Source organism: Nipponia nippon, unplaced genomic scaffold, assembly GCF_047370975.1.
Source record: "Nipponia nippon isolate SJK-2023a ecotype South Korea unplaced genomic scaffold, ASM4737097v1 scaffold_5, whole genome shotgun sequence".
In the NCBI taxonomy this organism is placed as follows: domain Eukaryota; kingdom Metazoa; phylum Chordata; class Aves; order Pelecaniformes; family Threskiornithidae; genus Nipponia; species Nipponia nippon.
Genome location: NW_028262369.1, coordinates 95,047,658 through 95,061,972, shown reverse-complemented (window position 1 = coordinate 95,061,972; position 14,315 = coordinate 95,047,658). Strand labels below are relative to the sequence as shown.

General features: G+C 36.3%; 1 protein-coding gene across 1 annotated transcript in view; it reads left to right on the top strand.

Annotated features, from left to right (window-relative positions):
• Positions 1–14,315, top strand: part of LRP1B (LDL receptor related protein 1B) — a 756,289-nt gene that overhangs the window by 437,679 nt on the left and 304,295 nt on the right. The window contains exon 8 of the mRNA XM_087732714.1: positions 11,840–12,062. Coding sequence (XP_087588840.1) covers positions 11,840–12,062 — 223 coding nt within the window. The remainder of the gene's footprint in view (positions 1–11,839; positions 12,063–14,315) is intronic.

Genomic DNA, 14,315 nt, shown 5'->3' with positions numbered 1-14,315 from the left:
AAAACTTTGAGGAAAAGTTTATGGAAACACTGGCTAACTAGGGCAGCATGCATTAACATTTTTGGATGATGATGATTTGTATTACTTCTCTGCCACAGTGGAAATATAACAAGTAGTGCCACAGGCCATCAGTGGGCTCTCAGTTATGGCAACCTTTGGAAGTCAAAATTGGACTCCTTCAGTTCTTTATATATTTGTGTTTCAAATCAGCATTCTTTGGCTATATATCTTGCACATATACACCAGTCAGTTTTCTAGCAGTTTCATATTAGTTCTAGTGATTAGGCACTAATTATTAGTAGTATTATGAGTAATTCTGCCTTCCCACTAGGACTAGCTGCTGAAAATTAAAGGTTAAGAGAGCAAGCATAGAGTAACAACAGCAAAAACACGAGAGCCTTCTCTATGGTGGAATACAACCAATTTCTTTGCCACTTAACCAAAATTGAGTTCTGTTTCATAATGCCTTAAGAAAAAATATCATGAAGATTTAAAGAGTCTTTGATCTCATATAATCTAGAATAATGCAAGTAGACTATTTCTAACCTAATTTCAAATGTTATGATTCTGTATAAATCATGCTTTGCTTTTTCTTTCCATTAACTTGGTAATTAATTGTCTATGATCTTTGTTTCAGACCAGACTTTGGGTTTGGGGTTTTTTTGTTTGTTTGTTTTATGTAGCTTGCAAGTACAATTTTGGGGAGAAAAATGACTTGGTTAGTTGGCAGTTAATGGGGAAGCAGAACTGCCTATTTTTCTTTACTTGCTGTCAAATGCAAAAGTGAGGTATGGCATCACATAATTGGGTTGTTGCTGTCATTAAATAATGCTCCAGCTAGGAGTCTGTAGCGGGGAGATTATGGGCTCTGCAGACCTGCATAAAGATGTGCCGTTAACAAGCCTTGCGTAGACCGGCAGTGTCCGAACCAATCTCTCCAGCAGAAGATATTCGATCAGAAACTCAGGATGTAGGGCAAGTTCTAATATTCACTTCAGAATTTATTACCTTATAAAAAGTATTAAAGAAAGAAGATTTCTAAGCAGGAACAGGGAAGTGTTGGATAAGAATCTTTTTTTTTTTTATTTCATTTTGAACAGCTGTTACGGTCTGGGTAGATAATTTTTTTTTTTTTTCTTGGTGGGCCCTGAGTACCTCCTCATTGCTGTTCACAACTGGAATCATCAATTAGATTGGAGTAATTCCCTAACCTGCAAAGTTTAGTGCTTCATCCTCAAGGAAAGCTGCATATTGAGATAAAGATCGGCTCTGTCTGTTGCTGTCAAATACAGGCTATTTTCTATTCGACACTGCCCTAAATAGCCCTATGCGCAATTTAAACTAGCTTAAGGATTCATTGTGTTAGCAGTGTTTGCTTGTGTATATCAAATATGAAACGTATGTCCTCCCCTTTTGCATAAGGTGAAATTACTAGCATGTGTAAAGATTGCTTTAACGTATATTTAATATATAAAATTTATATAAATATTTAAAATATAAATTTTAAGTGTAATTTTTGTCAAATTAGTTATTCTACAGCATAGCCTCTGTCTTCATCCAGGATCATCTTCAGCTTTGATGTCACTGATTGCATTTAATGATTTAAAGCTAAGCCAAAAGCTTTGAGAACAGTGGTATTGAAGAACGTACTAGCACAGTCCCTTAGCATAGCATCCTAGATGTGACTTTTGATAACTGTAGCAAAATGACATGCTTAGATGAGAAAGTAAGAATAAAGCAAGCATACAGTAGTAGTTCCTACAGCAAACCTGTCAGCTTCCAGCGGTGTACAATATTGTGATTTGCAGAGTTAGAAACATCATTACATTTAATAGCCACTGATACATTCTTCCATGAATTTATTGGAAAGAAAAAATCCCCATCCTTGCTGTTGACTGCTAATTCATCAGGACTTTAAATCATCACTTTTCAAAACTGGGGTCTGAAGCATTTGGGATCTAAAGGGTACACCTTTAAATATAATCCTAGCCTTTCTTCAGGTCTGCCTGTAAAGGAGAAGCCCTGAGAGCCCTAAAGCCTGCAAACTGTGGATTTTTGATTAATTTAATATAATCCTATATAATGATGATTATTGTAGCATTTTCTGTATAAGATGGATGAGACAAGTTCTCAAATGCCAGCTATTACTGACATTTAATCTGGTATAGGTCATAAAATACCAAGGCGGAAGAACTGTTATAATTTATTTTTCACATTAATAATAAATTTTAAATAAATTATATTGCAAAAAATGCTACCTTTTTCATTCTGTGTAACTCTAAATAGAAAAAGTTGATTGACAAATCACAAATTTGAAGACAAAGCATTCCTAGTTTAAAGTAGATATCTGTATTGTGATAGATGTAGGTGATGCAGAAACCATGATTTTAAATCTCTGACAAACTGAATGGGTACATTTTTTCAATTTCATAGTGCCAAACAATCCATATAACTAACGTTTCTCAAATTTGGCTGGAAGGGCCATGTCTCAAATGCTGGGAAAGAAAGCCACTGGAGAAGTGGAATCGTTAGGGAAATAATAGCCTCCTGTGCCTAGGCGGTCATTTTTAAAAAGCGAGTTACTGTTAGCGCTGTCCTGATTTGCTCCGTAGCTGAACTTAGCTCTGGGACAAAAGACCCACCCAGCTCCAGACTGCTTTCCTCCTAGCCTGAGTTTCATCAGGCTGCAAGTCAGACACACTTTCATGGGTCGTCTTTTTTTCTATTTTTTTCCCTACAAGTACTGAACAATTAATGAATTCCCCCCCCCCAAAAAAAAAATCCTATTTTTAAAGAGTAATTTTAAAAATTGTCTCTTTTCAACTAAAGAAAAAAGATTGTTTATAAAATGGAATAAAAAATAGGGTCTGATTGCATATAATAACATATTGTGAAAACTAAATAGCTTCAGGAAAAGTACTGTGTTTATTTTTTCTGTGAAAGAGCTTCAGTACAATACTAATTAAATCAGTGAAAATAAGTTTATCTGTATTCTGCTGTGTACTTGGATTCATGTAAGTAGTATAAAAGGTCAAGTGGCACCATTTTGTTGCTCCAGAAATCATTCAAAGCAGAATAAAAAATATTACATTAAAAACGGATCTCTCTAGTTGAGTTTGAATGATAGCATACATGTCAGGCCCTGAGTTTCCAATGAAGAAACAGAATTTTAATTTTCTATGGCAAAATTATTTCACTGCATCTTATATATCTGATAAAATATACAGCAGTTTAGATTAACCATCTAATCCTCAGAAATAATTGCTCAGGATAATCCAAGGACTATATTCACCATCGTGTTCTCTTCAGACTCAGAGCTACAGATTTAAGTATATCTAACAGCAGCATGTGCATTGTTTGGATGTGAACACATTTTATAAATATATAAAGGTCTGTTTGTGAAATAGTTTTGGTTTTCTATGTACTATTTTTAAAATAGTATAAAGACTTCTTGGCCGTCACATCAAATGTCTATTTAAGTGATGATATAAAACCATGTTATATGACAGTTTGAGTGTCTTTAAAAAATGAATTTTCTCAGTGGATCAAAACAGCAATTTGTGATAGACTGGGAATAATCAATGTTTCTTGATTCTTATTCTAATTGATGAGCTTGTACTAACACATGGGCAAGGACACGTACAGTCTGAAAGGAGTCTACTTCCAGATTTCTGCATCTGATTTAAATCCGAATCAATACATTTTCAGATGAATGGCAATAACTGGACAAATTAAATACTAATGTTCGGGGCCCTTAATGAATCTGCAATATGTCTTTCAAATAAAAATAAGTTATCAATCCTTTGCATATATTTATGAAAAAAGTGACAAAAAGGTAAATTGTGATTGACTTCCTATAATTTTATATTGGGAATAAATTTTCAAAATTCAGACAATATCCTTTTGTTCAGAAGAAAGAGACCTAGAATGAAAATGCACCATTGCTGCACAAAATTACTCAAGGTAATTACATGGCTTTAATGAAAGGATATTGAATTGTATTTAGACAGAAAGCAGATTAAGCAAGTATAAATTTGATATGTGCTAGGGGATGCAGTTTTTCAAGAGTACGTCTCATAGCTTTAATCTTGTTGGTGGGGGGGGGGGAAAAACCAGATTTAACTATTATGACAAGAACGCATGTAAGAAACTTTCTTTTCATTTTTATCTTCTGGCAAAACTTATGAATTGAATTTCCATTTCTGTGGGTGTTTGTCTTTGACTTATTGGTGTTATATTCCAGGCGTGCATTTTTTTTAGCATGTACAGAAACTCACACCTATTCATAAGTGGAGCAAGAAAGAGAATATGGTACGGCTGCTACGGGTTTTCTACATATTTACTCTGAGTGTGAAGAAGTATAGCTTGTGAGAGAAAATTGAAACTGCGAGAAGATAGAAAGTTAGCTGTACATCTTACTATCATATTATTCCTGCTGAACCCAGAGATGGTAAATAGGTGCACTGGAGTGCCTTTTGCAGTTATCTCCCTGCAGAGGAAGCGTATTTGGGTGGAAAAAACTTCTTAAGGGTCATTATGACCTTTAAATAAACCTTTATTTTATGTATATTGGGTTGCCATTCCAAAGACAAAAGAAAGTGAAGGCTTTTATCCCCTCAAAAGTGGAAAGGAACAAATTTGAAAAATTGTTTAGGCTAAAACAATAGTAGAGCGTAGTCGCAACAATGTAACAAAGCACAGTCCTGAATTATCATATTACATTCACTTTATAACATCTCTGAAAATGCATTTTAGTATGTGTCAAAGGAAATTATATTGGGGGGTCCTGTTGATGGCAAACCAATTTGGCTTTATACTAGGCATATTTCTACAGAGGGACAGTTTTAGCAAGAAAGAAAAAAAGAAAAAAAACAGTTGCAGGATTTTCCTCTTTTTCCCCCATGTGCTGCTCTGTTCAATAAGAACTCCACAGATTATGACAATTTGTGGCTACTTTAGCAGTGAACTGGATTTGCTCTTTTTTTAGTCTGTCCCCAAATTCACAGCTATTTACCCTGTTTGCTGCTCAGATTGCCATCCCTGTTACTGCAAATAAGAAAATCTTTGTTTGAACTGGTGATTTCCGAGTAGAGAGAAAGGTATTTTATTAGAAATGTCCCCCGTAAGGCATTTGGATTGAGCTTTTGCTGATTTTGCCCATGTTCTGTTGTGCAGCAAAGGGCGATTCGAGCTTGGCTCTGTGCGGTGAGAATGAGTTGTCTAACTGGGTTTTACTGTTATCCGCAGCTCGGCTCTGTGCTGCTTCCTGCGTGGCACTAAATCTGCAGCTCTCTGTGAGAAGAAACCATTATTATTTTACTCTTACATGCTCATTGCCAGGATTCCAAAATATTAGGAATATTTGGAACGTATGTCCTCCTTTACATTGCAGAAATCCCAGAGGAGTTTAATAGAATTTCACTCTTATGTAGCCCAAAAAATATCCACCCAATGTTTTCTTCCAAAACCAGTTACAAAAATTAAGGCATGTTGCTGGAGAGCATGCTGGTCTCTAACCCCCCCCCCCCTAAAATCGCGTGGATTTGCAAGGAGAAATTATCCTTAAGGTGATGGGTGCTGCCTTCTGCTAGAAAGAAGCAGGGGGAGGAAGAACCCAAATGCCCAAATCCAATGGCTTTTACGTTCCTGCCCTGGGGAAAAATTTGCCTGTGCCCCAAACCTGGCAATTGTTTTAAATGTGGGTGTGTTAGCAAGTAGTACTCTTCAAGTACCTAAGATTTGGCTGTTACACTAAGGGCCATGGCTCATTTACCACCAAAAATGGGCTAAATCTGAGTGTGGCTGATTTCTTTTTCTTCAGATGCAGATGAAAAAGAAAACTCCTGGACCCAGAAATCAACTTAAACATCAACAGAGGGGAAAATGTTCCTGGACCATGCTATGAAGCATGCTATTAATTAAATGTAATGTAAATTAAATCAAATCAGGTTCACTTTGATTAAATACAGCAGAAATCAGATACAGGACTGCATGGCAGTCTCCTTCTGAGAATCCAGTAAGTAGATCCGTAAGTAGATCCTGCTACCATAAGCTTTCATTTACAAGCAGACCATCCCACAGATGTTTTCAGTCTTTTTAATTAGGTGTTTTGATCACCTTCTCTGAAGAAGGTTCCCTGTTCACCACAATCCTCATCATTTTAGTTATCCTACAGTGTATCTTTCTGTGTTTACAATTTGTCCTACAGTATATCTGGCTGGTGCCACTTAATTCCAACAGCCTTCTCATTAGGTTTTCAATGGATTAATTTGCACCCCATTTCTGTTACTCCAATTCAGAGTTTTTTCCCACACCATAATCCCTCTTCTAAATTAGAAAAAAGCCTCCAACTTGTCACTCATTCATTTTCCGAAGATCAACAGAATATCTTTAGTAGCTTTCTGTCTTGATAAATGATCCTTTCAGTGTAATTTCTGGAAATCAAATACTGCTCTTTCTTCTCTTAGCTCCTGTTGAGGTATGCTATCAACTATTTTACTTTAATCTAGATAGGTCTGGTCCACAGCAGTAACTTTTGTCTAAGAAAGCAGCCTTCTTTCTTTATATACTATATTAATTTACCTCTGATAAACTTGCATTGCAGTTGACTCTTCCCTGTGAACTGCCAAGCTCTCTTGTCATTCTTCCCTTCAAAATTTGTGCCAGCAATTCCCACCTTCTTGACATTAGGCTAGTGGACCTGAATTACTTCAGAAGAACATCCTTTCTGCTTCTTCAGCTTAAGTAGAAGGTGCTATCCTTTACATGTGCATGTATTTGTAATCTTTATCCTTTTCCTATCAAGTAGTGCTTACACTACACTAACATATCTTTATCTCTGATAAGAGACGACCAGAGGAAGAGAGAAACAGCTAGAGAGGCAAAAGATGGTATTTTCCCTGGCATTGCCATTTGACCGCTATGCGGCAGCTGGCACAGGTTGGGCCTCGCTGACAGTAGTCTTGATATATGAGCTTTAGGTAACACTATAGGATACTATGTCTTCCCTCCTGAAGAACAGGGAAGGTGTGTAATTTGGATACACCTGCAATTAAAATGTTTTGGTGCCTGAGTCCATTTAGCATCCACTCTTCCATTTGGTCTTAAACCACACCATACTATCAGATGTATAATGGTTTATCTTCTACACCTCTGTCCTGTTTGAGCATGGCTGAAACTGCATTTTGCTTCTTCTCATAAGGGATTGGGGGTACTGTACAATAACACGTTTCCTCTTCCATAGGTCCATTGAAGGAGCACTTGAGGTTTAAAAGCCAACCTGGGAATTAAAGGAGCAATAAGAGGTGGAAATAGGCTGGCTTATGAGTTATACAGGGAACAGTGTAGAGTCTGAGGCCTGGCAGCTGAATAGATGAGCCTCTGGACATGGTGACAAGTGTACCTCTTCCCTATTACAAAGAGTTATGAGAGACTGAGGAGAGAAATAAAGAATAAAAACATAATAATAATGGCACATGAATACACTCAACTGTGAAGCACAGTTGCATGTGTCAGGAAAAAATTGAAAACTACTTCATGATACCTTATAATATTCTTCCATACATGGGTGGTGGGTTTTTTGCCAAAGAGTTGCAGAATTGTGAAATTTTTTCCCCAAAACGTCTGATTGTTCTATACAGTGTTTGGCTTCTTAGGTGCATCAGAAATTAAGAGTTTTCAGTCATCCAAATACCCAAATGTAGCTTTATAAGGAAAATAGATTTCTTAGCTGATTAAATAGGTGGATTATGAATGCGGTGACTGAAAGCTTGGAAAACAAAAGGAAAAGACAAGAGAGAAGCTGCTGGACAAAACCAATGGTGATAAGGGGCATATATAACGTTGGCAGCTGAACTAAGACAGTAACTACCTGGGTCTGAAAGGAAGTTTCTATCGAGGACTGCTGTTCTATCCTCTGTCAGGAAAGAACAGCAGGCCTTTTGAGGCCCTCCTTATGTGTTTTTGGGGCCTGATAATGAAGGAAAGATAAATCTGTGACCACTGGTGTGAGAACAGGGACAGGGAAGTTCACTGTCACTTTTGTCTTGTGATGGCATTCTTCTCCTCTGGAATTAGTTTTATTTGGTAACATGACTTTATTGCTATTTGTAGTTGGCGGGTTTGTCCGTTGAGGATATTTTAAAATGTTATAGAGATTTCATTGCTCAGATGTGGAGGGAATATTCCCTGTGTTTTCCTAGTTGAAACCAAACTCTTGTTGGAAAAACTCCAACCATAACTTTTTAAGACGAAGTTGTTAAGTTATGAAACGGGTTGTATTTCATTGACTGGAGAAAGTCAGCTAAACCCTGGGAAATCAGCAGAGGGAGGAGGATGTCCATAATAGCTGGTGAGAGGATGACTGTAAATCAGCAATGTAATAGAGCTGTGAAAATAGCAAATGTCATCCAGTGATGGCTGAATCTCCAGCTGATTCAAGGAACTTACAGTGCCATTGTACAGACACCTGTGAACTCCTCTCTGGAACAGCACATCCAATGCTGACTATGCTTGTTCAATAACATGACCTAAAATTGGAATAACTGCACAGAAGGGCAACATAAAGAGCCTGTCCTATGAGATGAGAAAGATTGACTTCCTTTGCTTATCTCTAGCTGGTAGGTCGAGAGTGAAAGAATTTGATTGCCATCTAGAAATAACTTTGGAGGGGAAGACAGGTGAAAAGAACTGTTTAAGCCAAATAAATGTGCTGCAGAAATCAGTAGGTATAATATAGCCTTGAAGATATCATCATTAGTGATTAGATGTAGATTCCTCACCATTGGAACAACAATGAAACCATTCTGGAAGAGCTTCTGGACGGAACATTGGGTCAAAACAACTAAGTAATTTTTATGAGTTTAAGAAGTTTGAAAAAAGAATAGTATAGGATGCCTGCAAAGCACCTGGACCTGATGAAGATGATGGCCCTTTTTGTTCATTAACAATGGGCAGAACATAGGGTTTGCACAGTTTCAAAGAGCCAGGAGAATATTCAGAATTTCTATGCATGAAGAAGTCTGTAGCTTTCAAAAGATAACATGCCTTAATAAAATTCAATTTAGTGCCAAAATTTTTACTATTTTATAGTGGCCTCAATTTGCATCCTCATTGGTAGTCTCAGGAAAGAAAGGCTGTAATGAACAGAGCTCCCCCTGTCCCTGTAGAGCTGGTCCCTCGAGGTCAGAGTAATGCATAATGCTTGGGCTGTACAGGGAAATGCACATGGTCAGTATTCCTGCTGGAATTGCTCTGTGAATTGATAAAAAAATTTCACTATCCCTGCTGAAAATGGGTAGGCAAATCCAGCACCGTTTGTGAGCAGGATCATTAGTCTCGAGCTGAAATAAATACTACTACAGTGTATCCTTGAGAACTCCCACGGCAAAGGAAACACAGTGTAATTGTGGGTCGGCTTCATGTGTTATAAATGCAGTTCCGATTTAAACCTCATTCTAAAAATCTGCATTAGTCTTTAAACACAGAATGCCTTTCAACATTACATGGTAAAGAATTTAATTTTCTTAATTTAATTTTCAGTATGCTTTGATCATACGGCAGCAGTTAGGCAACTACTTTCTTGCTCTTTTGCCTCTACATTAAAAGATAAAACTTTATTATTATCAGTCTCCTGGAGAAGAGTAGTTATTTTTAAAATGAAAAGTATGTCATTTACACACAAAGTCATGCTAGCTTCCTCAGCACAGATGATGTTAATATAAAACATATTTAGAAAACAAAGAAATGACACACACCCCCCCCCCCCCCATCGCCAAAAGCTGGAGAAGCATCTTAAATTCGATAATCTTTACTGTATCTATCTGGTATTGACATAAAACATTTTATTTCATCTGATCTGAAAAGATAATATAGTTGTAAAGGGCAAATAATTATTATTTCTAACTTGTGCATTAGTCTGTTTTGTGATATCATGTAGAAATGTTAAGTCTTGTGTAAGAATACTGTGCGCTAAGCAATCAAGAGTCAGCCTGAAGTCAAGCTCCAGGTCTTTGTAGTTGCTGTGCGTATGTATGCGTAGTGATACGTACGCGCGGGGGTGGGTGGGTGTGCTTCATCACAGCACAGCCCATTTGCTTCTGTGATTGCGAAATGAGCTTTAGTTTGAATTTTTGAATTTTGAGATACAAAGTTCGATTAAATAACCTAATTCAAATCCTCAGAAGTACCGATTGTAGACTAGAGTACATGTAACATTTTCACAACTTATTTTAAATGCAATAGGTATTGGCCTTGTTATTGCTGATGAAATACATATATACATGTATGTGTATTCACATATATATACACACACAGTTCTTTGGCTGTTTTCATTCCAAATTAAACATTTGCTTTGCAGACATAATTTTTACTTTGCACATCATCTGTAGTATGCACATTTTGATTTATATGGACCTGAATGTTAAGTATGTGGTTTTTAAAATGTTCTTAAAGTACAGCTGGGATACAGAATTACAATGAAGGACAGGACAGGAATTCAAAATGATTTTGATAAATAAAGATCCCTGTCAGGAATGGAGTTATCCCTCAGGAATATTATAGGTAAAGTTTATTCTGCCTTATGGCCCGGTGATGGACTGCATGACCTTTCAAATTCTCCTCAAGCCCTATTTTATGATTCTGTGATCAATTCATTTTGGCATTTGACAGCTGCTGTACATATACTATAGATAATTCTACAGCCTTCAATACTTTTAATGATTTTTTTAAATGTACCTATTTTAACTACATTTAAAATGTATTCTTATTTGTTTGAAGATTGTAATAATAAAGGATATGGGTCTCATTTGGCTATTTAGCAAACACATATTCTTTCCAGCCTAAAAATCTACTACAGTGCTTAATTTCTATGAGAGGTTACAAGGCTATAAATTACTACTCTTTAACATAAAGATATCTCAAGGTTTATATGCTGTTGATCCAATGTTATTCCCATTAGTGGTAATAACTAGGAGATAATTCACTTCATTTTGAAAATGAAATCCTGATTCTCAAAGTAGTTTCAGTAACACTCAGTCTGGAATCAGATTATTCTTTATAGCATGTTAAAGTCATGGCAAGGTGGTCTTCAGATTGCAAGTGTAATTTAGTCTCACAAATAGGTAATCTTGTTAAAATATTGTTAGGTTAATCAAAATGGATTTGTGTGTGCTAAACACAGTGAATGCTGATCAAGTATCAGGTTAGGAAGCTTTAGTAGCAATTTTAAGTCTTTGATAGTTTCCCATTATTCTCGGATGGAATGACTCATTGGATTTGTGGAAACATTTTAAAGCCTGAACATCCTTCCAAGTCTGGATACAAATGCACTATAGACTAAAGCATCTTCTTTAGAAATATATTTTCAAAAACTTGACAGTGTGGATCGCTGTATTTGTTATACCTTATATGCAATGAATTGTTCTCCAAACCATGTAAGTGCTTTGTGATTTTGCCACTCTTTGTTATTTGTAACTATCTTGCCATTTTATATAAGTAATGGTTAAAGAGATATTTCAGACTGTAATGTAGTCTCTGTACATATGAATACCATCCATTTAAAAGGCAAGTATTACGTGGTGTATCTGTAGTGCAAGGAAATGTATTTAGAAATTCTGTACATTCCATTTGAAAGAAAATTCTGTGTAATTGTGAATTTGTTAGAAGGTATGGTGAAACTGTTTGGTAATTATATGATTATCAATATGGGTTGTATGGGTTATTGATAGATGGACCCCCTGAAATGATGAAGAATGAAAGCTTACTTTGCACAGAGTCACCAGGAGCTTTGCACTCTGCTCACACCCTTTAAAACTTAAAACATCTTATTTTCTTTCAACAGAAAGCTTTTCTTCACAGACTATGGGAATGCTGCCAAGGTTGAGAGAAGTGACATGGATGGAATGAACAGGACGTGGATAGTAGACTCTAAAATTGAACAGCCAACTGCTCTTGCACTAGACCTCGTCAATAAATATGTGTACTGGGTTGACATATATCTGGATAGTGTGGAAGTTGTTGACTATGAAGGGAGAATGAGGCATACAATAACTAAAGGCAGACAAGTAGGTATTTATTTGCAAATGAGTAAAAAGCAATGGTATCAATAAATAAATGGTATCAATAAATAAATGTACGTAATGCTAACAGTAATGGTAACTTCAGATTTTTTTTCTCTTTTTAGTTCAAATGTGTTAGTAAAACATCCACCTGCATGTTTTGTTTTATTTGCAATTTAGCCTGTTTTGCAACCTATGGACAAGCTTCCATGCAGTGTCTCATTAATAATGTGCCATGTAAGTCACACTCCCCGTTGTAAAAGACTTCAGGAGGGAAAATACAGGGCAATGGAAAGATATAAGGGTTAAATTATTAATGACAAGAGGATATCCTTGCCAATTCAGGAAGGAGAGACTAACAGGCACAAGAATATGAAACAAGAGCAAAAGCTATTCACCTTTTCAGACCAATCTGGGTGCCCTTAAATCATATTTTGTTGATGGCAATGATGCTTTTCGCAGTTGATCCAGATGTTCAGAGTCATAAATACAAATGCTGAGACTGTATGAGTCTTTGAGCAGGAGTATATCAATCCGTAATTGTTGCTTCAGCTTGGAGAGCAGGGTAGTAGGTAGCAGGGAAGGGAAGGGTTCCCTGGTAGTTGTGAGGCTTGTGCAAATCAAGGGAAAATTAGCAAGGACCAAACTTTTCCTTGTTGCTACTTGGACTCCCAGAGCTGGTGTGGGTACCATGAGTATATCTCCTTCTGCCTGAGGTTAAACAGAGTGTGTAAAAATGTGCAGAGAGAATAAACATTTTACTGTTCTGCTGTCATTCTTTGCTTGCTTCCAAGTAGTCACTCTTTACCAAGAGACAACTGGGTAGCATAACTACCATTTAAAAATAGGCAGAAAATGTGACAAAAAAAAACAGTCTGGGTCACCTGGCTAAATAGCAGATACCTTCCTATTTTCTACCAAATTACTCCCAGTCTTTAGCCAGTTGTTCTGGAATAATGGATCTTGTAAATTATTTTTTTTGGGGGGTAACATTTTGGAATAGATACTTAAAAAAAAAATGTCATTTTCAGAAGCAACCTACAAATACTTTTACAAGCTAGTTAACTGCGTTGTACTGGTGCCATAGGAGGGATGCTTGTTCTTTCTCTTCTTCCTGCAATTTAGATGCAAAAGAGGAGTCTTTATTAGTTCAGAGGGATTCTTTCTTCTCTAAACTAGATAAGAAAGGAGAAGCATGTCTGTTTCTTTCAATGTGGGTGAAGGGTATTAAAAAGTTTGGCCTTTCAGTTGGTCACTGCTATCACAAAAGAAGCAGATTGGTTGTCTTTCCACTCAAATGAAAAATTGGTGGTTTCACATTTTGTGCTTGTATTTGCCAGGATTTAGAATCACAGTTACTCCAAGTTACTCATCAGTCTAAGGAAAGAGCAGACCAGAAAACTATTCTCCAGTAATTTTAGGGATTAAAGTTTATTTCATAAGTACAAGTGTATCAAAAGACATGCTTTCCAAATGATACAGGCTTTTATGATTGATAGTCTGTGTGGCTTTCAAAGGATTATTTTTTTGTAGCAAGCAACATTTCCATTCATGCATAGGATAGCTGGAAAGCTTCATGAGATGTAAAAACCAACAAATACATAAATTAAATACAAATAATTAAGTCATTATAAAATATATTGTAAAAAGAGTCACATAGTTTTAATAGTGTAAATATAGAAAAGCTCTCATGGGAATTAAATAATAAAGCTTTTAACTGAGTGCAAATGGAAATAGGGAAGAAAGGATTATAATGCAGAGGAGAATTCAGCAATTTGGTACAGATGCATCATTATTTTCAAGGCTGTTTTCTTTTCCATCTTACTATAATTGGATTGAATTTTTATTGGGTCTTAACCAAACACTTCTATTGATCTCAATTATTTATTTTTTTTTTTCTGGGTAAGGGCAGAATACAATAGCAAGATTTGGCCAACTGGGGGTAATTTCCAGAAAGGACTGAAATATTTGATGCACAACAGGGTTTTTTTGTTTGGGTGGGGTTTTTTTGTCATGTATGTCTGAATTTGTGAGTACATGAGCTAAGTAAATGCTTTGTGGTGAACAATTTATTGATTAAGCTAATAAGATATTCAGCCTGTGAATATCTGAGCGTCTGCCAACAAATTCTCTTTAATTTGTTCAGCTTTCAAAATTGTCAATGAGATATTTCACATTTTCTAAATCTATAGATCAAGCACGACTGCTAGATTATCAAACACTTCATGTTCGAGCTGTGATTGGCTGGCTAACTAACGT